At 47.5% G+C, this 24,087-nt stretch overlaps 1 protein-coding gene across 1 annotated transcript in view; it reads right to left on the reverse strand.

The window, feature by feature from the left end:
- Positions 1-24,087, reverse strand: part of TMEM132D (transmembrane protein 132D) — a 554,840-nt gene that overhangs the window by 169,931 nt on the left and 360,822 nt on the right. The window contains exon 4 of the mRNA XM_025858624.2: positions 9,079-9,262. Within this exon, the coding sequence (XP_025714409.1) occupies positions 9,079-9,262 (184 nt within the window). The remainder of the gene's footprint in view (positions 1-9,078; positions 9,263-24,087) is intronic.

The following is a 24,087-nucleotide window of genomic DNA, read 5'->3' on the forward strand; positions in this document are numbered from 1 at the left end:
GCTCAATTATTTTTTACTTATCTACCAGCTGCCCTTCCCCCACCCGTGAATGGGACGTAAGCTCTGTTATATCCCCAACACAAAGGCCGCTGCCTGGCACATGGCGGGGTCTCAGGAAATGCTGCTGGGATGGGTTGCTTTCTCGAGTGCCTATTTGCTCACTGAGAGCACAACTGGCTAAGCACTAGCCGGGGCTGTGATGACCACGCAGCAGCCAACAATAGCAAAAACACCCTGACTCAGTTTGTACCTTTAAAAGCGTTGAGGGTCAGCCACCACCACCTCATTACAAATCACCTCTGGAGAGGACAGCTCCTCAGGGGCATCAAGGGCACCAGAGTGGGGTGAAAAGAAAAGGCAGGAGCTTTGTGCATGACAAATAATTCATTTTCAGACAACTTTCCTATTTCAGTAAGACTTCTCAATTTCGTATTTTTTATGAGGGTGTTTTTTTTTATATTTGCATTTTCCAAAGATCCTTTTGCATACTGAACCGATCAGCAGCCGAAACTCGGTTTTCATGGAGAGGGGGGTGTGGTGCACTGGTCGAGCGCGTGGGCTCCCGAGCTCATCCATCTGGACTCTTCTTCATGCTCAGCTTCGTGGCTGGATGGCTCGGAGCAACCTTCAACCATGCATGCCCTCCTGCATCCGTGAAATGGGGAGAAGAGCAGTACCAGCCCCACCAGGTCCCTGAAGGGATCTAATGAGTCAATATAAAGAAGGAGGGAAAGAGAGCGTACCTCATACCTCATAAGCACCAAGCATCTGGTGGTGTTAGTGTGAGCACTGTTGAAGGCAGCCATGGTTATTCACCAAAGGCACAAAGCGAGAACGCTCCTTGAAGCAGAGATTTTTCTCAAGGGCTCTAGCCGCAACTTAATTTGCACTTGGTTGAGAAGTATAAAAATGAAAGCAAGGGTGTGCTATCCAGTGTGACTGAATTTTCAAAAAGTCTGAGCAAAACAACAGAGGGTATTGGCATATTAATTAACAGGCTGACACAGGCAAAGAATACCATGAAAAAGTCAAACAAAAAAGTGCCAAGAATCTGCTTTCATGCCAAAAATAAAAAGAAATTTCATTACGGGAGCCAGGAAAGAGAGTTTCCTTCGCTAACGTGGGGGCCTTTTCTTTAGTTCTGATCTCAGTAGGTGATGTTACCTGTGCTGCCGTCAGACGGGACAGGACACAAAGGACCCGGGGTTACCCTATCCCCAGTGGGCGGTGAGGCTGTTCTCTGGGCTTCCACGACGGGGCAGTGCTGTGCCTTCTGCTGGCCGGTGAGGACCCAGGCTGATGGAAGGAGACAGTCCAAGCAAGGTGGGTGTGCCAGGAGATTAAGTCACAAGGATTTTGAAGATCAGGGGAGGGTGTGGCCCATGAAAAGAAAGGTCATTTTATGCTTGACTCTTAAACAATGCGGGGTTTAGAGGCACCCACCCCAGCACAGTGGGAGATCCACCTATAACTTCTAACCCCCACCCCAAGCTGAACTACTCACAGCCTCCTATTGACCAGCAGCCAGACTGGTAACATAAACAGTCACTTAGCACACATTTTGTATAGTCTATGTATTATACTGCATTCTTACAATAAAGTAAGCTAGAGACTATAAATGTTATAAAGAAAATCATAGGGAAAAGACAACACATGTATAGTACCGGACTCCATTTATTGAAAAAAATCCCCATATAAGTGGACCCGTGCAGTTCAAACCCGTATTGCTCAAGCGTCAACAGTGTTTAAGGGGAGGACTGTATTAGATCCAGGAAAGCTTACTTAAAATGTATTTCATCAGTCTTTATAATAGGAAATTATATGGCTATAAAAATGTGAGTGAGTTTTGCGAGCTAGGTTGACAGAAATGGAGTAACAGCCTACGGAACCGTGGATCCAGGACATGCCCTGATCAGTAAGACTTATGGAGATGCACGTGGACAAGGAGGGGAGAGGTCGTTTAATGATTAGTTTCCTGTAATCCCAGGAATCACATAAGAAAGAACTCAGCGCTCGGTCAAGTCAGTGAAGTGTCTGATGAAGTCTGCACTTCACAGCCACGGCTTGCAGATGTCTGGGTTAGGACATCCCTTACTCACACTAACGAGTATAAGGCATTGGAGTGCCGCATCAACAGTAAGCCTGCAGTGGTGCATTGGCATCTAGCTGCTTCTACATGGGAAGTGGGCTGGAAGATTGGAAGGGTGTAGGCGGAGTTCGAACAGGTCGAAGTGAGGAAGGACGCAGAGGGTACGTAAAGGAATGTACTGGGCTGAGGTCTTCCCAAACATCTTGGGTATGGCTCTTGCCTATTACAGCTCCCAGTGGAGTGATCTCAACAACCATCAAAAATAACTCAAGAGTGTCTGAATCCCCCGATTTGACTACTGTCCTCACCGTGCACAAGGAAATCATGGGGTGGACAGAGCAGAATAATCGACAAAGATCACATCTGGCTGTGGAGATCAAGGAAGATTCCCCAGAGGAGGTGGCATGGGAAGTGGGTTCTACAAAGAGATTCACGAGATGCATTTGGGCTCTCATTAGGGTAACATTTAAGATCATACTGCGCTTCACAAAGAGCACATGGTATACCTCACTCTTTGATTTTGTTTAAAAAACTGTTGGCCTTCTGCAAGGATCTGCAGAGACATCTATACCTCACATCACTGCAAATATCACAGAAATGTCACCATCGCCAAAGTGTTCATTAGGATGGGAGTCTTTAGATCATTTTCAAGAATCATGATTGTCCATCCGGACTGTATCTCCCGATCATGTTCTATTTAAGGTCCCACCCCGATTCTGATGGCTAAGACTGGTGGTCAAGGCTGAAAAACACAGTGAGGGGGAACCTCATCAGGAGCCGAACAGGGGAGGAGGCACATTGCTACCATTCACAGAAGAGCAGCACCCACTTAGAGCAGCACCCACTTAGAGCAGCACCCCAACGGCCATCGCCCAATAGGATCGAAAACATACTTAGTATTAGTTTAAAATGAAGAGCACATGCTAATGTGTTCTCAAGGACTAGCTGCTATGGCATTTCCACGGATAAATATCAGTGTCCTTATCTGAATCCCGGCAGAAGCTCAAAACACTTGTTTTACCCAAACCCCAGAGGCAGTTAGAGAAGGATGTTGAAGAACCCTGAGCAAACCGGGCTAACCCCAAGCCCCCGCCCAGGAAGTTCCAGCTCTTGTAAGAAGTGCAAACATCGCTTTCCAGAATCAGACCCCGACATGCCGTTACAGAGTGCACTAATTAGATTAACGCTAATGCACACTTAATGACATTCTCCTCACATTTTTCTCCCTGAGGACAAGAATATATTTACCTACAAGATGGTAAGGCATCATTTCCTGAGCAGAAAAAAAAAATGTAATAAAAGTAGAAATACATGAATGGATTTTTTTAAAAAAGGTTTTATGGCTGTATACATCAGGGAAAAATGGGCAAAATATTGAGGAAGAAATAAATGTCTTTTGGGAAATTAGCTTTGAGTGTTGGTGCTTAACTATGTCTCATTTCAAAGCTTTCCTGGAGATGGAGTTATATTCATCACACAAAGAATGGAGGGGCCATGAGACCCCCCCAAATTGATCTCAAATCCTTAATAATAGTATAAGGTGTCACAACTGCATCTTACCTTGAGCTTTCTCAAAATGACAGTTCTACCTATTCAAATGTGCTGTCTGGGGGTATTTGAATTTCTGAGATTTTACAAGAATAATTAAACAGGCATGTTTTTCCTCTTGCTCACGATTAGGAGGAGAAGAGGGATTTCCATTATGGAAATCAGTGGATTTGAGCGCATGAAAATTAAACAAATACCCCCAAACTTCTGCATGGTAAAACATATGATCTGTGAGGTTAGAAAGCACATGGTAAATTGGGAAGAATATTTGCAATAACATGCCAAAGAAAAGGTCAGCATCAGGGCGCCTGGGTGGCTAGTCGTTAAGTGTCTGCCTTCGGCTCAGGTCATGATCCCAGGGTCTTGGGATTGAGCCCCACGTCTGGCTCCTGGCTCAGCGGGGAGCCTGCTTCTCCCTCTGCCTCTCCCCCCGGCTCGTGCTCTCTCTCTCTCTCTCTCTCTCTCTCTATCTCCGTGTCTCAAATGAATAAATAAAATCTTAAAAAAAAAAAAAGAAAGAAAAGGTCAGCATCGCTAATATGTAGAAACAGAAAGGAGAAAGTAGTATCCACGGGCTGGGCTGGGGGTAGGGGGAGGAGTTGGTGTTTAGCGGGTAGAGTTTCAGGGCTGTGAGATGAGAAAGTTTTGGACATCTGTTGCATAATCATGTGAAAATATTTAACACTAATGAACTCTACAGTTATAAATGATTAAGATGGTAAATTTCATGTTACCTGTTTTTACCACAATAAAAAAAAAAAGATTTTTTTATAACAAAGTAACAAGAAATGGAATTCCCAACAGGGAAAGGAAATGGGTAAGAAAAAAATGTTTGATAAGAAAATTTACAAATGGGGGCACCTGGGTGGCTCAGTCCGTTAAACATCTGCCTTCAACTTGGGTCATGATCTCAGGGTCCTGGGATCTAGCCCCTACTCCCTGCTCAGCGTGGTGACTGCTTCTCTCTCTCCCTCTGCCCTTCCCCCATTTGTGCTCTCTCTCTCTCAAAAAAAAAATAAATAAATAAAATCTTTAAAAAAGAAAATTTACAAATGGAATCAAAAAAGGGTAAATTAAAGCAACAATGATGTATAATTTTTGCCTAATAAATAGCCTATTTTTTAAATTTTAATATCCTATGTTTGTAAATTTGCAGGGAAATGGCTATCATCATACACAGCAGGTGGAATTAAATTGGTTAAATTTAATTTAATAATTAAATGTAGGCAGTTTGGAGACTGTTATTAAAAAAATTACAATATTGCATATCCTTTGATTCATATCCTTTGATTTGAGTTTATTCTTAAAAGTTTATATACGGGAATCAATCGGAGATGTGTACAAAGATTTTTGTGGAAAAATGGAAGCCATAGGATACTTCATAATAGAAGATCTCTTAAACATTTTAGGTTTGTGTGTGGATCACGGGGGATACATGGGAAGCCATTTGAATGAGCCCAGAACAAGAACTCACGGTTTTTTTCTCCCATTTTTCTTTCACACCTATGTCCCCTGCATGGGAGAGTCCAATCATCTATCTACTTACTAAGATGTACCCAAAAGGGTGCACCTCACCACTTCTCCACTGTCCTTACCGCAGCTCTGAGGGGCCATCCAGGATGTGTTCCTTCCTTCTTCCACCTAAAATACTTTTAGCGGGACACGTGGCCTCCAGGGATAAAGCTCACCCTCCCACCTCCCCTACAGCTAGTGGTAATCCCTCGGCCGAGCTCACGGCTGATGGGCTGAGAGCAGACGTGCTGCATTCAGGGACGGGTCAGGTCCTGGAGGGAAAGGGGCACATTCTCCTTCCCATCTGCCTGGGCCTGCTGGCTGCCACAGGGACATGGTTATTATTAATCCAAGGCCATGGGGATGAGGTCAGTATCTTTGGGGTCCCTCAGCAACAGGATAGAGGAAGGCTATGCCCTAAGTCCCTGGAGGCATGTGATAAGCCGCAGGCTGCGCACACTCGTACAGGACAGGTTAGGGACGAGTAAATGCTGCACTCATTAGGTCAGAGTTATTTGTCAACAGCCAAAGGACAGGCCCTAACTCTCTCTGACATCTCTCTTGCTCTGCCAAATCTATTCTCTACCTACAGCTGGGTGCTCTTCTAAAAACACGCATGGGTCCATGTGACTCTCTGCCGAGAGCCTAGCAGCGGCTTCCAATCACGCGTGAAGATCCACCCCCTTACGCAGCTTACGAGTGCTCAGGGACCATGATCTCAACCCAGGCACCTTCTCCCCCCTCATCATGGTCTTGGTGAGCTGGCTTTCCTGCTCTAATATTTCAATTCTCTAATATTTCAAGAACGTGTGACGCAGATGAATAGATTAATAGATGCATGGATATCAGAACTCCTTCAAACATCCCCCAATGAACATATGATGACCAAAGACAAAGTAAAAATGAAATGAAATCCACAAAAAATTCATTTAATGAGGGCCATCTCCCTAAAAATGGCCAAAATTCTTTTACCAATCAAGTCAAAGGTGAAATGAAGCTTCTCGGGAAGGGGGTCTCAGAACACTCCAAACACAAAAGACTGGGGAGTCGGGACCCTTATGACTTCACCCTCAGCTCCAGAGGAAGCTGCTCCAAGATTACCAGCTATCCTCATCAGACCAAACATGTTCTAACCAGATTCAGTCAACTCAGTTCAAGAATCAGTGAGCACCTATGTGTAGTCTACCACTGTTCCAACGTCGTGAAATATGGGGGCTAATCTACAATATTATTGTCAGGGTACTGTTTATACCTTGCATCCAGAGTTTAAATGAACATAATAATAGCTACCATTTATTGTATGTTTGCTCTGGACTGGACACTGTCCCAGGCACTCTTGAGTTATCACTTTATTCTTACAACAACCTATGAGTAGGTATTGTCTCTTTTTCCCCCTTGAGATGGGGAAGTGAGGCCCCGTGAAGTAAGCATGTCTCCATAGCTCGCGATTGGAGCCTAGGAATCAGTTATGTGATTTTGCTTCCAAGGAGTTTCCTGAAGATCAGTACAGAATATGGAAAACACTCAGGTACAAAACGAGTGACCCCTCTGAGCCTCCACTTCCTTACGTGGAAATGAAGGAGGATTGTTATAAATCTTTCCATTGCCTTGAAATAATTATTTTCCTCTTATTTCCTTGTAACAGAGTCTAAGCAATGAGCTAAAATAAAGAGGCACCAGCCTTCCTTTCATCTAAGTATAACCATATGACTAAGTGTTTGCCAAATGGATGTAACCAGATATATTATGTCGGATCCTTGCTTCTTTTTTTTTTTTTTAAGGATTTTATTTATTTATTTGACAGAGAGAGACAGTTGAGAGCAGGAACACAAGCAGGGGGAGTGGGAGAGGGAGAAGCAGGCTTCCCGCTGAGCAGGGAGCCCGATGCGGGGCTCGATCCCAGGACCCCGGGACCATGACCTGAGCCGAAGGCAGATGCTTAACGACTGAGCCACCCAGGTGCCCGGATCCTTGCTTCTTGAAAGGGAAAAGTAACTGGCCATGTTTGAGCTTCTGCATTTCTTACTTTTTCTGGTCTACAGAATATGGCTAAGTCGGTCGGCACTCCAGCATCCATCTTGGACCCTAAGGGAACCATGAGCATGGAATTCATGCCCTCAAACTGCTGAGGCAGAAATAGAGATGGAGCCTGGGTCTCAGATGGCACGAGGCACCATACCAAAACTACACCACCAACCTTAGGAGCTCCCGTACGTGAAAAAAGAAACACGTGTGTATTTAAGACACCCTTGGCTGGGCTAAAGTAGACAGGGTGAGTGAGGAGCTCTCTTGCTTTCAACCAAATGCAATTCCCAATTGATAAAGGGCCAACTAGCTGTTGGCTCTGCCATCACACGATCTTACAGTGCTACATCTGTCATAGCTAGAGGGGCAAGGCAAGATGAGAATGGTCGGAGACCAGCGGAGGATGGAGGGGTGCCTGGTCAGAGTGGGGATTCATGCGGGGTAAGGAGACCAACGGGGTTTGGGATAAGCGACGGGAGCATCAGGGATCTGTGAGGCAGGGGAAATGCGGAGTGTGGGAATCAAACCGGTTAACTTATGCTGAGCAAAGCCACGGAAGTTGTTCCGAGTCTTGCAAACAGCTCATCCAACCAAAGATGCTGAAAAGGGGCAAATTCAAATAATTCCTTATTCAAGACAAATGGTCTTGCCATCCCCAGTAATAGAACCACTCACTAAGAGCCTAACCGAAGGAATGCTACCCTCACACGTGAAATGAGGCACCCGGGGAGGCTCGATGCCTTCAAAATAAAAGAAATCGTTAATAGGAGCCCTTATCAACAGAAGTACCCCAAACACCTTTACATTTCCTGACGAACAGCATAATAACTAACCTGCTGTCACCAGGCAACTGTCCATGCTACCTTTTATTGAAAGATTGATTCCTGAGGTTCTTTCTGCACTCTCTAATAACACTTGTCAATATTTTCTAACAGATGGTACAGAGGAGACACCAGGCAGTCAACGGATAGGTCAACTCATGCTTCACTTCTGACAGGAAAAGTCCTTTCATAACAGGAGAAAGCTCACATTATTGTCGGCAGACGAACATGCCCAAGCCTTTGCACTGTGAAAATTCACATTTTAAAAAATGTATTATTCCTTTGTAGGGGCTCCTAAAGAGTCTAAGGAAAGGTAGAGCTCTATGGGGCGTCAGTGTGTTTTGTTAAGGGAACATGAATGGCAGGTCTTCCCACAGGCACTCTAGGACAAACCAGGGCTGGGCCTTCACGGATGAAAGCCCATCTCCGTTTCACAAATCCTAGAGAACACACACGCAGACTAATGGTCTTCAATCTTTTCCAAGTTGTAAACAGATGCCCTATGAATGAATATAGGTAACGCTTTCCCATATAGTGTTTCATTTATTTTTATGTAGCTGCCAACACGAACAAGTTGACATTTCACATTCAAACTGTATTTATGGCTTCCTTGGAAAATCGGTAGATCTTAAGAACGAAGAACGTGGCTTCCCACGTTGGCTTTCCTACGTGGCTTTCCTACTAGGTGCAGCCTTATGACTGGGCAGGTACTGGCCATGTCACCTGCCACGACTCACTCATATACTTAATCTGTTTGGTCTCTGCGGGTGTATGTATTTGAGATCCTTAAAGTCTACAATGTACGATAGAAACACAGTTATTAAATGACCGATACTTTTCCTATAATGGAAGATCCAAATCTAATACCTGGAGTTTGATGATTTTCTAAATAATATTCTGAAAATAGTATTTAGAGACAATATATTTTTTAGACTCAGCTCTTTGTAGTAGACTTCAGGTTGCAGTGCCCCCCGACCCTGGTTCCCAGTTCACCGGCACTTCCCCACCAAGTCTAGGTGAGAGCGTGGAGCCTTTCTTTCCCTCGGGTTCGGTATTGACAACCCAAGGGAGGGACATTCTTACCATGGCCAGGGGTATGACGCCGATCAGGTCCTTGTGACTCACGTAGATCTTGGAGACACCCAAGTCAGACGTGATGTCTCCTGGATACTCCACCTGCCACGTGACAAGCTGTGTGGCCGGCGGGTCACTGGGCTCCTCTACTTCCACGTCGATCTGCATGACTTCATAGGAGGGTCCATCCACACTGAGGAGAAGCAGAGAACAGCTTTGAGCGACTGGAGCGTGGCAGGCAGGCAATGGGTAACACTTGTCATCTCTACGTGTGTCTCTGTGAAGAGCGTTTCAGAGGTGAACCATCAAAAGTAACCCCACACCGTTTTCAACACGATCCGTGGCACCAGCTGGTCTCAGAGACCAGCTCTGCCCGGTTTGGTGGGCTGCTCGGGTTCCCAGGGCAGGGGTTTGTGGATGGTTACGAAAAGCGCTGATCACATTTCCTAAACGCTTTCCTCCCCTGTACCCATCTAGGAGGTCAGGATTCTTTCCCTCACTCCCCGAAATCTATATGCTGCTTATATTGGATTTTCCAAAGCCATGGTCAGTTCCAATTGGATGCACAGAATTTTAAAGGTGTCTGAGGGTGATGTGGCTTTGCTAGCCGGTGGTGCGGAGGCACAGAGGTGAGGCAGGGAGAGGACAGCAAGGCCACGGGGCACGTACGGAGAAGCAGCCCGATGTCCCCTGGAGACAGGAGGCACCGTAACAATGGTTAGCTTTTGGACATTCTGGTGTTTCCTCTAGACATGCATCTGGAAACAAAGCCAAGTGAGATTATCAGGATGATTTTTGTAGCAATTTATGTTAGTTTAATTAACTGGATCCCTCTTCTGCCTCTTCACAGGCCCCTTCTGTGAAATGCCTGCTCTTCTATATCATGGGGGGAGGAAAGGCCCATGCGGGGCCGGCCCCTCCCTGAGCGCAGAAGCGAGGAACATGCACACAGGTGAGGATGAACAGAGGACGCAGCGATGAGGGAGGCCCAAGTGGCCAAAGCGACTCCCACCTACCAGATTTGCGCCCGAGGGTTCAAATGTCACGTAACTGCAAAATGATCGCTGACTTCTGCTGCTCCGGACTACAAAGTGTGGCCTTTCATATACACAGAGTTACCGAGACATGTCTAGCTCACCAGCAGACCCAGGAGGAAGCTCAGCGACAATGGCGGGGCTCCCAGGGGGCTTTCTTCTCAAAGTAAGGGATGAGGTGAGATCCCGGACATCAGGGGGGCTCTAAGGAAAGGAGGTGGTGGTTGTGGTAAGAGTTGGCCGCTGTCTATTTGGAGCCTCTACCCAGAGTTTCCACAGGTAGAGGAATCCCGAGATCAGGATGTCAGCACACACCTTTCTGGTTTGGGAACTTGCCAGAACCCTGGCCCTTCCTCCCCGTTCGGGAGACGGCCGTACTGAGCCCCACCTCCTCTGCCCGGTCACTGGGAGAGGGAGACTCACCGAACAGACGAGGCAACGTCGAGCTCAGGAACTCGACTCCACAGCGGAGGCATTATGGGGGCTCCTACACAGCAGGAGCCTGACCCTACCGTCTACGCCGCCTTCTGTCCTCGCGTGTCCGCCGAGCGGCCCTCACCTCCAGCAAAGCCAGCAATCCTCGCTCTGCTGGGAGACTGCACTGCCTGTATGTTTGCTTCCAGAGTTCCCTCTCCCGGGAAGGCATCTGTAAATCTCCCCACGGATTTAAATCCTTCCCATTGTGCAAGAGCTAGCCATAAAAACAACAACTATAATTTTAAAAGGGCTCTACTTATTTCATCTAGTTTTCCTCATTCGGTAAAACCCTGCCAGGTTTTCTATAAAGTTTATTTTCTCTTTTCCTTCACAGCCCTTGCCTGGCCAAGATGTGGAAGAAACACGGTCGCTTTTGAGCTGACTCTTCTCCCTTTGACGTGGTGATGAAAGCTCCCTACTTTGGGAATTCTTAACCTGGGGACCATGGCAGGCTTGTGGATCCTGAAACTGTGCGCGAATGTGTGTTGCTCTTGAACGAGTCCTTAGCTTGCATGGGCTTCTCAGAGGCTCTGAAGCAGTTGGGCTGTGGGGCACGTTCCCGATCATTTCCGGTGTAAATTCTGTGTATGGAGATCTAGCTGCAGAATACCTTATCACGTGTGACTCGGATCAGTGGAAATTTGAATTTTAATACCTCTCTGCAAACGGTTAACGCGTGCAGGATTCCAGAACGCTTGCATATCTGGCAATATTTATCATTTCTCCGTGTTTACCTGTAAAGCTAAGGACCGCACCTTTGCAGTTTGTGGGTTTAACTATAAGGGTCCTGAAGAGGGGCTACGCTTATTTATTCCAAGTTGTGCCCAGCAGAGGGTCTAATGCCTGGTGTTATTCAGAACAGCATCTACGGTGTTACAGGACACAAACACGGTAGGTTAAGTAAACGTTTCTACAGTGCGTCTGCTGACAGGGGTTTTCACCTCGCCCGTGCGTTAGAATTGCTGGGGGGGGCTTTATAAGTTAACCAATGACCGCGCGCCACTCCTACAGCTTTCCCTCCAGAGAGGGGCCAGGTACCAGGCCCACCGATTTTCCCTCTCTCCCTTTGTTCCTTCCTTCCACCTGTCTGTCTCTTTTTTAATCCAGGTGATCCTACCATGCAGTCAGGACTCTGAACAACAGGCTTAATTATGAGGACACTGGCGCTCTGCGAAGTATTCTGGAAATGAAGGTATTAGAAACACAATGTGTGGAGTTAATGGGTTTGGGGGGTATGGCTGGTAAAATCAGTGAAGTCACAGGTGAGCCACAAAGAAGGCTCCAGATGCCCATGAACATGCAGCGAGGAGGGACAGGAGCAGAATTCCAGCCACTGAGGCCCAGGGGGTGGGTAAGACTGGTGTGTCCAGACGCCACTTCTGATAGCCCTGGATGCAGCCCTACCCCTCCAGCCTCAGGCCAGTCAAATAATGAGCAGTAAGGATGGGCTCCAGGTGTGAGCTTCCTCCAGGAAGGCAGCCCTGTTGAGTTGGGCAGGGTTTGCATGGAGTGGCTCAGGGCTCCATCCAACTTAGGGACTTGCCAGCCTTCTGGGCATGGGCCCTACCGGCATCAGCAAGCCAAGAGGCCACCTCCCTGTCCTGTTTGCTGGTGACAGGGAGGCAGAGGAGAGAACTCAGCCTCTCACCTCACGGGCACCCCCGATCCCTGCGGGCTGGCTCCATCCATATGGGCTGGGAAGCACCTTCCTGCAGCTTGTCCTCTTTATAGAGAGGAGCACCATCTCCCTGGTTTGGAGAGCTCTTCCCATTCCTCGACAACCTTTCCTTACCTGGACCCTTTTGTGCACTGGGTTCAGGCTCTACACCTTTTCACTGGGAAGGGCTTCCTTCAAATGGACAAAGGCACAGCTGTGGACCACAGGACACAATCTGAGGCTTCGCGAAATTTAAGGGAAATGCACACAAGGCTCTCAGGCACAGACAGTGACCACAACCCTCAGGGCCACGGCTCAGGAACCCAAGGAAGGCAATGAAACTTGAGGCTAGACAAGACCACCTCAGCAGATCCCAAGACCAAAAAGGACATCATTTTCAAAAGAAAAAGTCTTACTTTAGGTATTGTCACCTCTTTTCCCAGATGATGCAACAAGCAGCCTTTATTGAGTACTTTGAATGAGCCAAACACTGTTTTTAAGGGCTTTTTAGGTCCTATACCCACATGTGATCCTCACAGTGTCCCAGGAAATAACTGTGATTAACTGCCAGTTTGTAGATGAGAACCTAGGTTCAGCGAGGCTCACCCAGCTAAACGGGAGAAGGAGCCGGGAGATGTGAATGCAGAGCGCCCACTCTCCATCCCTGCGGGACTAAGTCCCCCGCCTCTTGCTCCAGGGCGACAGGCTTGCTTATTAGCCATGAAGATCAAGGACAGCAACTTCCCATCCCCCAGTAGAAATACAGCTCAGTCCCCGATGCCTCAAATAAATTCTGGATGGGCGAAGCTGGGACATGTTTGTAACAAGGTACTTTGCTATCAGGCTGCCTTCAGGGTCCTCTGCCAACTCTTTTAGTCCTACCATGTGTCTACAAATTAAAGCAGAGATGTGGAAGCTAGAGCTTTAGCGAGGAGAGCCTACCATCCATTGGAGGGATAAGAAACCATGTAGACATGGACCTGCTCGTATAAGAACCATCTAGACCTGAGTATTGGAGATGCAGGTCAATGCATCTGAAAGCTACCTGCATTTTTTTTTTCCATATTAGAACACTAACATGTTATGGTAGGTTCTTGAAATGAATGCCAATGATCGAACCTCACTCTGCCACCGCCCATGTGGGTGACTGGCTCCCAGGGCTCGTGTGAGAGCTGTGGGGAAGCTGGTGGGGTGCAGGGGGGAGCACAGAGTGAAATTCCATTTCCAAATAGGCTTTTCCAGCTGGTACGCTCCAAGATGAATGGGTAAACTTTCTGAGAACAAAAGGAAAACCAGCGAGGAGGTGAGGCTAGTATCTCAATGGCTGTGACCTTGGAAAGTAGTTTGAGATGTGCTCCCTAGAGGTCGTGTGAAGGACAGCCATCTACCACTGGGCAGAGACTATTGCCTCATGCCACCTGCATTGTGTCTCTACGCCGCACCTCTGGCTTCTGAGTGCTTCTGTTCCTAATCACGCCTACCCGTCACGACCCCTGGATGCCTTTCTTTCTTGAGTTTCCAAAACCCCCTTGCCCACAGTGCAGAGAGCTCCAAGTGCCTGGGGGTTTTGGTCCCTGGGAGGGGTGCTGAGGCAGAGGCTGGTGATGCTGGAGGTGACAGCCCAGCTCCCTCGCCTCCACTGGGTGGGTCAGGAGCCCCGCCCACACCCCAGAGTCTCCCCCAGGGGGTCAGGCTGGAGCCACCCGCCACGTGCTTGGGCTCCTCCCTATCTGTTCTCCTTTCCCTGGTCTCTTTTTTCAGTCTCTCCTGGGACACTTCCCTCATACATCACTTGCATGCAAGTCCTTGTCTCAAGGTCTGCATCTAGGGAAACTGAAGGAGTTTTTAGAGCAAGGAGGACACCAAAGGCAAGTGGCAGATGCTAGGTGAGAGATTCTGCAAATAGAAGAGAAACAAGGAATGAGTGTGGGTGGGGGGCTCCAAGGGACCATCACTCCGGGTCCTCAGCATCGCTGGCTCCAGTCGGACGAGGCCTCTGGACTGAGCCAACCGTCTCGCCACGGCGTTCTGGAAATCCGCCCCAGACACTGACACAGGTTCCCAGATGTCTCCCCAGTGCAGGAGCCTCCTCTCTCCTCCCCTCCTCACTTTCAAGATTAAGATGAGGATATTACTCAAACAAATTGTTTCTTCTCAGACGGGATCCCAGTATTCAAGTTTCCCATCACTGACGTCTTTTTTCCTAACTTTTTCATTAGCATTTTCAGAATAAAACCTTTCATTAGGAAGTAAAATATGCACGGTCCCTTTAACGTATGTACTTTATAATGAGATTTTTGTCACCATAAGTTTGTCTTCTTGTGTCCTCTATTTCCACCTTACAATACTCTGAGGTCTGGTAACCAGAGTTCTTCTGGAAAAGAACAAGGGAAAGTCATAGCTTGGACCAAGGCGCGCTCTATTTCTGCCTTTTATTTTAGTGCTTCCTTGCTCCCATCCCGTGCTTCACCCATCCACCCCATCGGGGAGGTTCCTCGGATTCCCGTTATTCGTTGGATACCGTGTCGGGTGACGGGGATGCAGAGGCAAAGGCCGGCTTTAAAGCATGAAGATCGGTGGTGGCCAGACGGCCCTGGCTCTGCACATCCCTGCCCACCTCCACGTTCAGGGACGCCATTCTGGTAGCTTGAGATGGGCAGCGTTGGGAGAATCTACACCACGAACACTGGCAAAGGCCATCAAGCAGGCTCCCTCCAAGCCCCCCAAGAGCACACTGCTCAAGAACTTTGCTCCTGTAGTGCATATGGCCTAGTGGGGAAGATCAGTACTAAATAAACGATCATATCAACCAAACGTAATTGGCAACTGTAAGGGAAGATGAGAAGCATGAGCAGAGGTACCGGTGAGATTTTCAAGGGCTCTGGTGGCGTCAGGGAGGTAAGGCTGAGTCCGCACCCCCCACCCCCCGGGGGAAGCAAGGCTCGGGCTGTGCTCTCTAGAGAGGATGGGCAGGAATTCAGAGTCCCAGGAACCAGAAATTGCACATACCAGTGTCCTGTGCTTGGAGGGAAAGGATGTGTTGTAGAAAACACAAGAAACCAGGGTGTGGCCGGAGCACCCAGAGGGCCAGGAATTGAGCTGTGAGATGTAGCAGAAGGATGGGCAGAGGGAGACTGTGCAAGGCTAGTTTCTAGCTCACACGTGGTGTTGTCTTTTCGAGTCAGTAAACTATGGTTTGTCAATGCACAGAGCCTGGGCTAAAAGGGTTTTACATTTCTAAACTTTGTTAAGAAAAAAACAAGGACACGTAGTGTAGAAAGCGTATGGCTTACAAAGCCTAAAATATTTAGTATCTCACCCCTTACAGGGAAAGTTTGCCAATCTCTGCCCTTTATCATCGGAGAAATGGGAGCTCATTTTAAACCTTTAAAAATAATAAAAGAACATTTATCTCTTCGATGGGTAAGTGCTTGGGAGTATCTTTAGTAGATGAGATTATGAGGTAGTCAAATATTTATTTCCACTGAAAGTGAAGAAATTCGGATTTAAGTGTTGATCTGAGTGTTCCACGTAAGAAGAACAGGAAAATGAGAGACAGGTGTATGCACGGCCCAGGAATACAAGCTGCAATTAGGATAAGAACTCATAGACTGGATTTATTGTAAAGATAACAACAAAGTACAAGGTGATCTTAATTGAACTAGGAAACATAGGCTAAGCCAAGTTATGGATTGTTGTAACGGGAAGAAAATTAAAAAAAAAAAAGTGACACTCTTTGAGATGTTGATGAGTCCTGCAGGAATGCCTAGTGAACAAGAGAATGTCAAGCAGGGTCAGGGGCAACGCTTCCTTGGCGGGGCCACCCCACACACCCCGGACACCTGTGGTGCTGGGCCCTGTCCTCTAAGGACCAATGGCAGACCCCGGGGGTTGCAACAGCCAAACCACACCCCACACTCCCTAAAGAGACGCACAGACCTGCCGAGTGACCACGATCTCCCGGGTGTCCCTCTCTGAACCAGGCGGGGCTCTGGTCGGAACTGGTCATGTCCTTTCTTCCTGTAGCCACAGCCCTGCTTTCAGCACTGAGCTACTCCAGGTAAGGGCCTGTGTCAGGTCAATGGGGATGGAGGTGGGGAGTGGGCAGAGCAAGGGTGGGGGTACCGGCCCAGGCATGGGTGCTTCTGGAGGGGAGAAGGGGAGCGGGCAGTGATTCTGTGCTCTTTCCACAGGAGGAAAGTGGGAAAGGCCCCCCTGAAATGTGTGATGACGCCTGCCCTCCATCTGACCATGCAGTTTGGGGTTCCTGACCAGGGGAGGCTGGGTGGGTTTGCAGTGGGAAGGGGGAAGGAGGACTCTCCAAATCAGTCTGCAGAAGGGTGGGGGTCAGGAAAGACTGCAGTCAGGAGGTCAGCCCAAGAAGGGATGAGGTCTCCCCTGCAAAATGTGGCCACCATCTTTCCGGCCAAGCAATTCCTGACCCTCCCCTGGATGCTTCCCACTGTGCAACCTTAGCTTTGTTCTAACTTGTTCTGATGACAAAGGTGGCCCATGGAGCCTGTGTGTCAGCACGGAGCTCCTCCCTGGAGAGGCTCACAGCTGGGATCTGATATAGGGGGCTCCAGGGGCCACGTAGTCAATCCATGAGGGAATTCACCCTTGTCTAGAAACACAAACAAAGTTTCCTGTGCTCAGGGCATCCTGGGGCCCATCGGGACACCCCCGCATGCTGAAGGAGCCCTGGGTCCTTCGCACCTACATGCGAGTCTACTGAACTGCTTTCAGCAAAGGTCAGTGGCTTGAAAACATCACTGTGGTTGCAGGGTTGAGAATGGACCAGAGGCAGACTGGAGAGGATGTGGGTAGACGGGGCAGAAATGAAAGAAATAGGGCTGTGGGAGAGACACGCTGGAGCTCGTGGGCCACGGGGGAACGTGTAGGGCTGACCCTCGTGGTGTGCACACGAGGTTCTGTTCCGTCTTGCACACAGTCACGGTCTCCCCGCCCCGCGACCACCTCCACTGGCCCCCACCTGCCACTGCAGATCTGCACGGGAACAGACATGCCACAGATGTATTCCCTGCTCCCCATACCCACAGAGCTGCTAATCCATACAGCCCGGCTTCCCCTGCAGCAAGAAGGGGTCCACAGAAACACTGACTGCAGGGAAGATACTGGAATAAATATCGGGGTTCCCTGAGTCGGAATAAGGGTGCTGTAATGTGCTGGTGCCGTAATACAATGATCTGTCCTCACTTAACGTTTGCACCGCCAAGTATCTGTCACAAGTACCACCATGGGCTGCTGGCTGCATACATAGCATAATAACACACCAATACCACACGGATACATTGCACAGGGACAGTTCACATCTTTTAGAAGATGTCATACCTAATAAAATCCGCAAATGGAATCTGGGAGAACACCGCTGGGATCTTTGATTCACACACAAGATGACTGACAAACAAGAACATGGCAGGGATCAAACCTGTTAGCGTTTGAAAGGGAAAATTAACAAAGACAATGACAAGTCGGGCACTTCAAAAACACAGGAAGGTGCCCACAGAAGCACAAGATAAGCCTTTGAGAAATTCCCTGAAAATCTAGATTACTTTTTCAAAACTCACCAAAACGGAGTTTTCCCTTTTTTCTCTGAAAGATGACCTCTCCCACCCATTCAATCCTGATTTCCGTCTTTATCCTATAATAAAGCTATCTCTCTAATTATAACTGTGGCTTATTTAAGGTGAAAAAAAAAAAAACCTTTCTCTGGCCTAAGCTTCATTTGTAAAAGGTAAGTTCCCAATCAAACCTCATTTATACTGATTTTTACCATGACACCGCAGCCTCTACTTTTTACCTAGACTGACTTTAAATGATCCTTTACCGAGTGCGTATCATCCTCCGTTAAAGAGGGCTTCCAACATTTCAGAGTAAAAGAGAGTCTCGGGGGGCTGCCCCTCATCCCCCCACATGAGAGTGTCCCCTGCACGCGAGGGAGAAACTTCTACAGCAGACAAATACAGGGAAAAGAAGAGTAAAGCTAACTTTTGCATGTCCACATCATGACATTGTCTCTAACACACTTGGAGATGGAGGGTTATTTTATTTGTATATGTTTCTTTCGGTTGGGAGATTTTTCACTTAAAAGTCCAATTCGTAGGCTCCTGACAGGTTAGCGTGCTTGCCGGGGCCGCAGAAGGCTGAACACCGAGATCACCTCGTGTCTGCATAAACAGGTCACGAGCATGCTGGCCACTCTGTCCTGAGCTCCGTGTCTCGGGGAGGCCGAGCCGGGACGGGGGAAGGACGCACGCCGTCAGGGTCAGGTGGGCTGGGTAGGGAGGTAAGCAGACCCATTACATACACATACAACTAGCTCCTGCACATCTCCGTCTCCCTGCTCTGCGGATAAGGCAGGGGTCTGTCTCTGAAACGCCAGCTCCGCACGCCGGCTCCTTCCACCTTCTCGGTCCAACTGACAACTGTATGGGGGCACAGCATTTCTCCTAGACTCGGCCCTGGAGAAGTTTTATGTGTAAAAGCTTTCTTCTGCTCCCTCTGGGAACTCCGTGCTGCTTTAGCTTCTCCCTTCATTTTTATTTGTCTGTTTTCGGAGAGAATGCCCTAAGAGGGTGTCTCCATCCAGACTCCACATCGGCAGGATCTGTTGGCAGATGAGTCAGAGGAAGACAGTTTGCAGTGAAATTCTTAGCGTCCGGACAAGGGTTTTCGTGCCTCGTCGTGGGGCGAGTGCTAGAGCTCACAGGTGTTGGCCAAAGGGCTGTCTCCAGCAGGAGAGTCGGGCTGCCTCCCCAGACGCTGACGCCTGACCGCTAAGCTGCATGTGACATCCGAGGCCCCGAAAAATGTAACGCCATCCACTGGATCCTAGAATAAGTGATGAGCAAAGACTATGTCCCTGTATCTGGCCGTGATCTCTTCAAGCACACAGCCAAACTGCTGGGGGTAGGAAGAAGGCCCTACGTTCATTGGAAAATGCAAACAGGATTGTTAATTGACAGTGACAATCACCGCGAACTCTGCTAATGGTTTTCTCAACTCCCGTCTGAGGTGACAAACACAAGCATCGAGAGGCTAGGATGTTCTCTTTCATGATAAAAAATAATTCAAATATGTATCTAGCTGATTCCTCCTGCGAAAGGGAGGATTCTGTTTCTGGAGGCTTAGCTGGTAAAGTCCCGTGCAAACAAGCCACACCACGTCCGATGATCAATACATAATCGTGCTTCAGCCTTCAAGTGCTCAGGGTCCGGGGCTGAAGAATTAATTTGCTGGCTGAGGTTAACAGAATGTCAATTAATTTCTTGGTATAAATGTCAATACATTCTGTTAAGCCTTGTGATTTAAATATAATTAAAGATAAACTTTAAGTCAATGTTGCCTTTTTGGATTCGGGCACGATGGGTGATTTACTAAAATCTCACAAAGCTGCAGGGAGGAAGGATGTCGGCAGGTTGGAGTTTCTCGGACAAGCAGTTAGGGATGTTTGTTATCAGGGAGAAATAGAATTGGCCACACCCAACCTTACGTATGGCTTCAAACACCCACCTCATTACAGTTCATGCCACTCCCTGGGAGTTGTACAGAGAAGAAGGATACTGTGTCATCATGGACACACTCTGGGTCAGACGCGGCTACTGGCAGCGATACACAGTGTTTGAGACAATGGACTTGGCAGTGACTTACACCCAGGGTGGAATCTGGGCTTGGCCCTAGTTATGTTATCCGACACCTAATCTCCACAAGCCTCAGGCTTCTCAACTATAAAATGGTCAATAATCACAACCACATTTTTGTGCATATGATCTCCTTGACTCTTCATCACCAGGGCTAGGACTGTCTCAAACATCTGTGCAGGTTGTGCACTGCACAATTCAAAGAGGACGCACCTTGACTTTGTGAATGATGCCCCCAGAGTTGTTCAGTGCACCACATGCACAACACACTCAGAGGCCTGACCACCAACCAAAGACATCGTTGTGATTGATCAGTTACTTATTTACATAGGTAATTCTCTAAGCACAGAGTGAATACTTTGAGGCAGGAACTAACCCCCTTCTTTCCTTCCTTTCCTTTCAATTGCTCCTTTTACTCAACTGTACAGACCCCCATATGTTCTAAATTCTCAGGAGATGAATATTCAATAATACAGTGTGTCAATGACTGTGCGGCCAATGCTGGATGTACTCAAAATCCACTTTCCCCTTCCTCCTTGCCATGGAGCCCAATTTGTTCAAGTTGGCAATACAAAGCCCTTCCCAACAAAAACCAAATGACTGGGAAGCTACAACATGTGTCTATTTCTCGCCAGCAAGATGTAAGCAGAAATCTATTTTGTGAGGCTTCCGGGAAACATGTTTTCCCCTTGATAAAGAAGTGCAGTTTCAGAGAGCCTGTGCTTTTTACCCTCCCTCCTTTCTCTTTCCTTCCTGGAATACTGATGTGATGCCTGGATGTGCATCTGCTGTCTTGTGATGGTGAGTTGGCAGAGCAGGAAGATAGGACACAAAGACCCCACTGCACCATTTAGTGATTGTACCAGCCATGGGATACCTATCACGTCTTTTCGCTGTTTGGGATACACAAATCACAAGGTCTTAAAAGCCATTACATTTGGTCTTTTTTTACATGCAGCTGAACGTCACCCTAACAGCACAGGGAGAGACACACCTCTTACGGTGTGTATCTGCAATGTCTGTGTGAAGGTCTGCTGGGAAACAGGAAACAAAGCCAGGAAAAGTGATGCTCACTGCCCATCTCCCTAATCAATAACCCACCTTTTAAAAATTTAACTGAATAAACATACCTGTTGTTCATGTTTTTTTTTTTTTTAAGATTTTATTTATTTATTTGACACAGAGAGAGGGAGCACGAGCAGGGGAAGGGGCAGGGGGAGAGGGAGAAACAGACTCCCTGCTGAGCAGGGACCCCAACATGGGGTTCAATCCCAGGACCCTGGGATCATGACCCAAGCCTGAGCCGAAGGCAGACGCTTAATCGACTGAGCCACCCAAGTGCCCCCATGTTTGTTTTTTTAATTCAGACATTAGTTTCGCTGTCTTCCCAGTTCTGAATGAGTCCGGCCTTGTGAATTACATAGGAAACTGAAGGAATTAGTTGATGAGACACTAATCTTCACTAGAATGCTTGAGAATACAATCATAAAATTACACCATTATGGTTAAATGCTTGCCAATAGGTAGCACCCCTCTGTTATTTTTTCTTTAAACACCCCATCTAGCTGTTGAGAGGCCGCTTGGGGCAGATCTTAGTAGCTGGGACTCTATCTGCCAGAGGGCTAATTTGCAAAGATTGCTGAATGATGAGGTGTCAAGAGACATGTAAATTGAATTTTCCAGCAGTACAGAAAGTAGATGAAGGCATGAATAGTCATCTTAAGCTACAAACAGAAAAAGAAAGGGGAGAAGCTCCTCTTAGAAAGAGATTAAAGCCAGTGACGCCAAGTAATTTTAGCATGCTTATTAGCTCTCTTTATCTTGTGATACATATGATCTATAGTACTGGGGAGGAAATCTCCAATTTCAGACACTATAAAGGCCCAGCACAGAGTGAGGAGGGTGGCCTGCTGGGGAAAACAGCAGTGGTGGGGACTGTGGCTAACTGAGGAAGGCATGCCGTGACTCATGGGGCTGCCCCCACCCAGCTCTTGCCTCTTGTTCTGGGAAGAAATATAGGCCTGGTATTGATAGCTATTCTGATTCCCCCCCCCCAAGACATCCATTTTTTTACATTTACATTTGAAAGCTCCTGATAATTAAACATTGACAACTAATTTGAATTTTCTTAAGCCACCAGGAAGGCCAAATAAATATATCTTTAGGTCAGACCTGGCACAAAGTCCCTGGTTTGTGACGATGGTGACAATGACGAGGGTGATTATGATGGTGGTGATGTTGATGGTGATTGTGATGATGATGATGGTGATGTTGATGATGGTGATGATGATGATGACGATGGTGATGATGATGGTGATGATGGTGATGATGATGGTGATGATGGTGATGGTGGTGATGGTGATGGTGATGATGATGGTGATGATGGTGGTGATGGTGATGGTGATGATGGTGGTGATGATGGTGATGATGATGGTGATTGTAGTGATGATGATGGTGATGATGATGATGGTGATGGTGATGGTGGTGGTGATGGTGATGATGATGGTGATGATGATGGTGATGACGGTGGTGATGGTGGTGATGATGATGGTGATGATGGTGGTGATGGTGGTGATGATGATGGTGATGATGGTGATGATGATGATGGTGATGGTGGTGATGGTGGTGATGGTGATGGTGGTGATGGTGGGGCAGTGATTAGAATTGGAAAGACACTGATGTGTCTTTATATCTATGCATATCTACTAAACTTAGCTCAATGTTGTGGGGATATCAGTCAAGAGACATTTAACAACTCATCTGCCCCAGCATTTCCTCACATGTCACGGTAACAAATGGTCAGGCACTTGCTGGTGGCCAACATATATTTTGCAGCCCAGACCCTGACTAGATCAATGTGTTAGTTGTTGAGGTAGTTAGCGCAGTATTCACTGGCCAGTCTGAGCATATGATATTCATTATCCTTCAAATATTAACAAGAAAGAGAGGGCTACTGCAGGTAGTCCCTGGTGGGCTTTGGCCACAGGGAGGATTTGCCATTGGTTGCTGCCATTGGATGGATGTCACAAGGTAGAAGTGAGCATGGAGCAGGCAGAAAAGAACACGACACTGCTTTTGATGTTTTCTATGTCATACTTCACATATTTCTTTCAATGAAGAACATGTGTGGTCAGCTGAATGACCCTCAAACCTGTCCACAGTCTAATCAACAGAAAATGTGAATGCTACCTTATATAGCAAAAGGGATTTTGTAGCTATGATTAAGTTAAGGATCTTGAGATGGGGTGATTATCCAGCTGGACCCTAAATGTCATTAAAAGTGTCCTCATAAGAGGGAGTTTTCACTACCGGAGAGGGAGGGCCAGGTGACAGTATGAGAAACAGAAATTAGGGGGATATGCTTTGAAGACAGAAAGAGGGGTTACAACCCAGGGAATACAGGTGGCTTCTGGAAGCATGAAAAGACAAGGAAACAGATTCTCCATCAGAGCTACCAGAAGGGCTCAGCTCTGTCAACAGCCAGTGAAAGTGAATGGAGACTTCTGCCTTCCAAAACTGTAGGGGAATAAATTTATATCGCTGTAAGCCACAGGTTTATGGTAATTGGTTCCAGAGGCCATAGGAAACAAATACAAGCAGGGACTCAGTCATTGTTAGGAAGACCAACTTACTAGGGAAACATGTTATTTCAAAGATTGAGAAAGTCAGATACCAAGTGCCATAGCCTGGACATCTGTGTCTCTCCAAAATTCATGTTGAAAGCCAACCCTTAATGTGAGGGTATCAAGAGCTGGGTCCTTTGGGAGGTGATGAGGTCATGATGATGGGGCCTCGTGATGGGATTGGTGCCTTTACAAGAGAGACTCCAGAGAGCTCCCTCCCCTTCCCCTGACGTAAGGACACAGCCAGAAGACGTCTGTGAGCCAGGAATCCTGCCTCACTCAGACACGGAATCTGCAGGTGCCTTGATCTTGGACTTCGAGCCTCCAGAACTGCGAGAAGCAAATGTCTGTTGTTTGCAAGCCACCCTGTCTGTGGTATTTTGTTCTAGCAGCCCAGATGGAGGAAGACACCATGTTTTTATGTAGATACAAGCATTTGGATGCGAAGCACTTGAAACAAGGATCGCAGAGTGGGACTCCACACCGTCACTTACATGAACAAATCCTTCCAATCTAATTTATTATGCCTCTACAACCTCACATTTCACGCCCCAGTTCAATAACTG

The sequence above is a fragment of the Callorhinus ursinus genome, unplaced genomic scaffold, assembly GCF_003265705.2.
Source record: "Callorhinus ursinus isolate GAN/ISIS: 27379988/994484 unplaced genomic scaffold, GSC_fseal_2.0 scaffold97, whole genome shotgun sequence".
Lineage (NCBI taxonomy): Eukaryota > Metazoa > Chordata > Mammalia > Carnivora > Otariidae > Callorhinus > Callorhinus ursinus.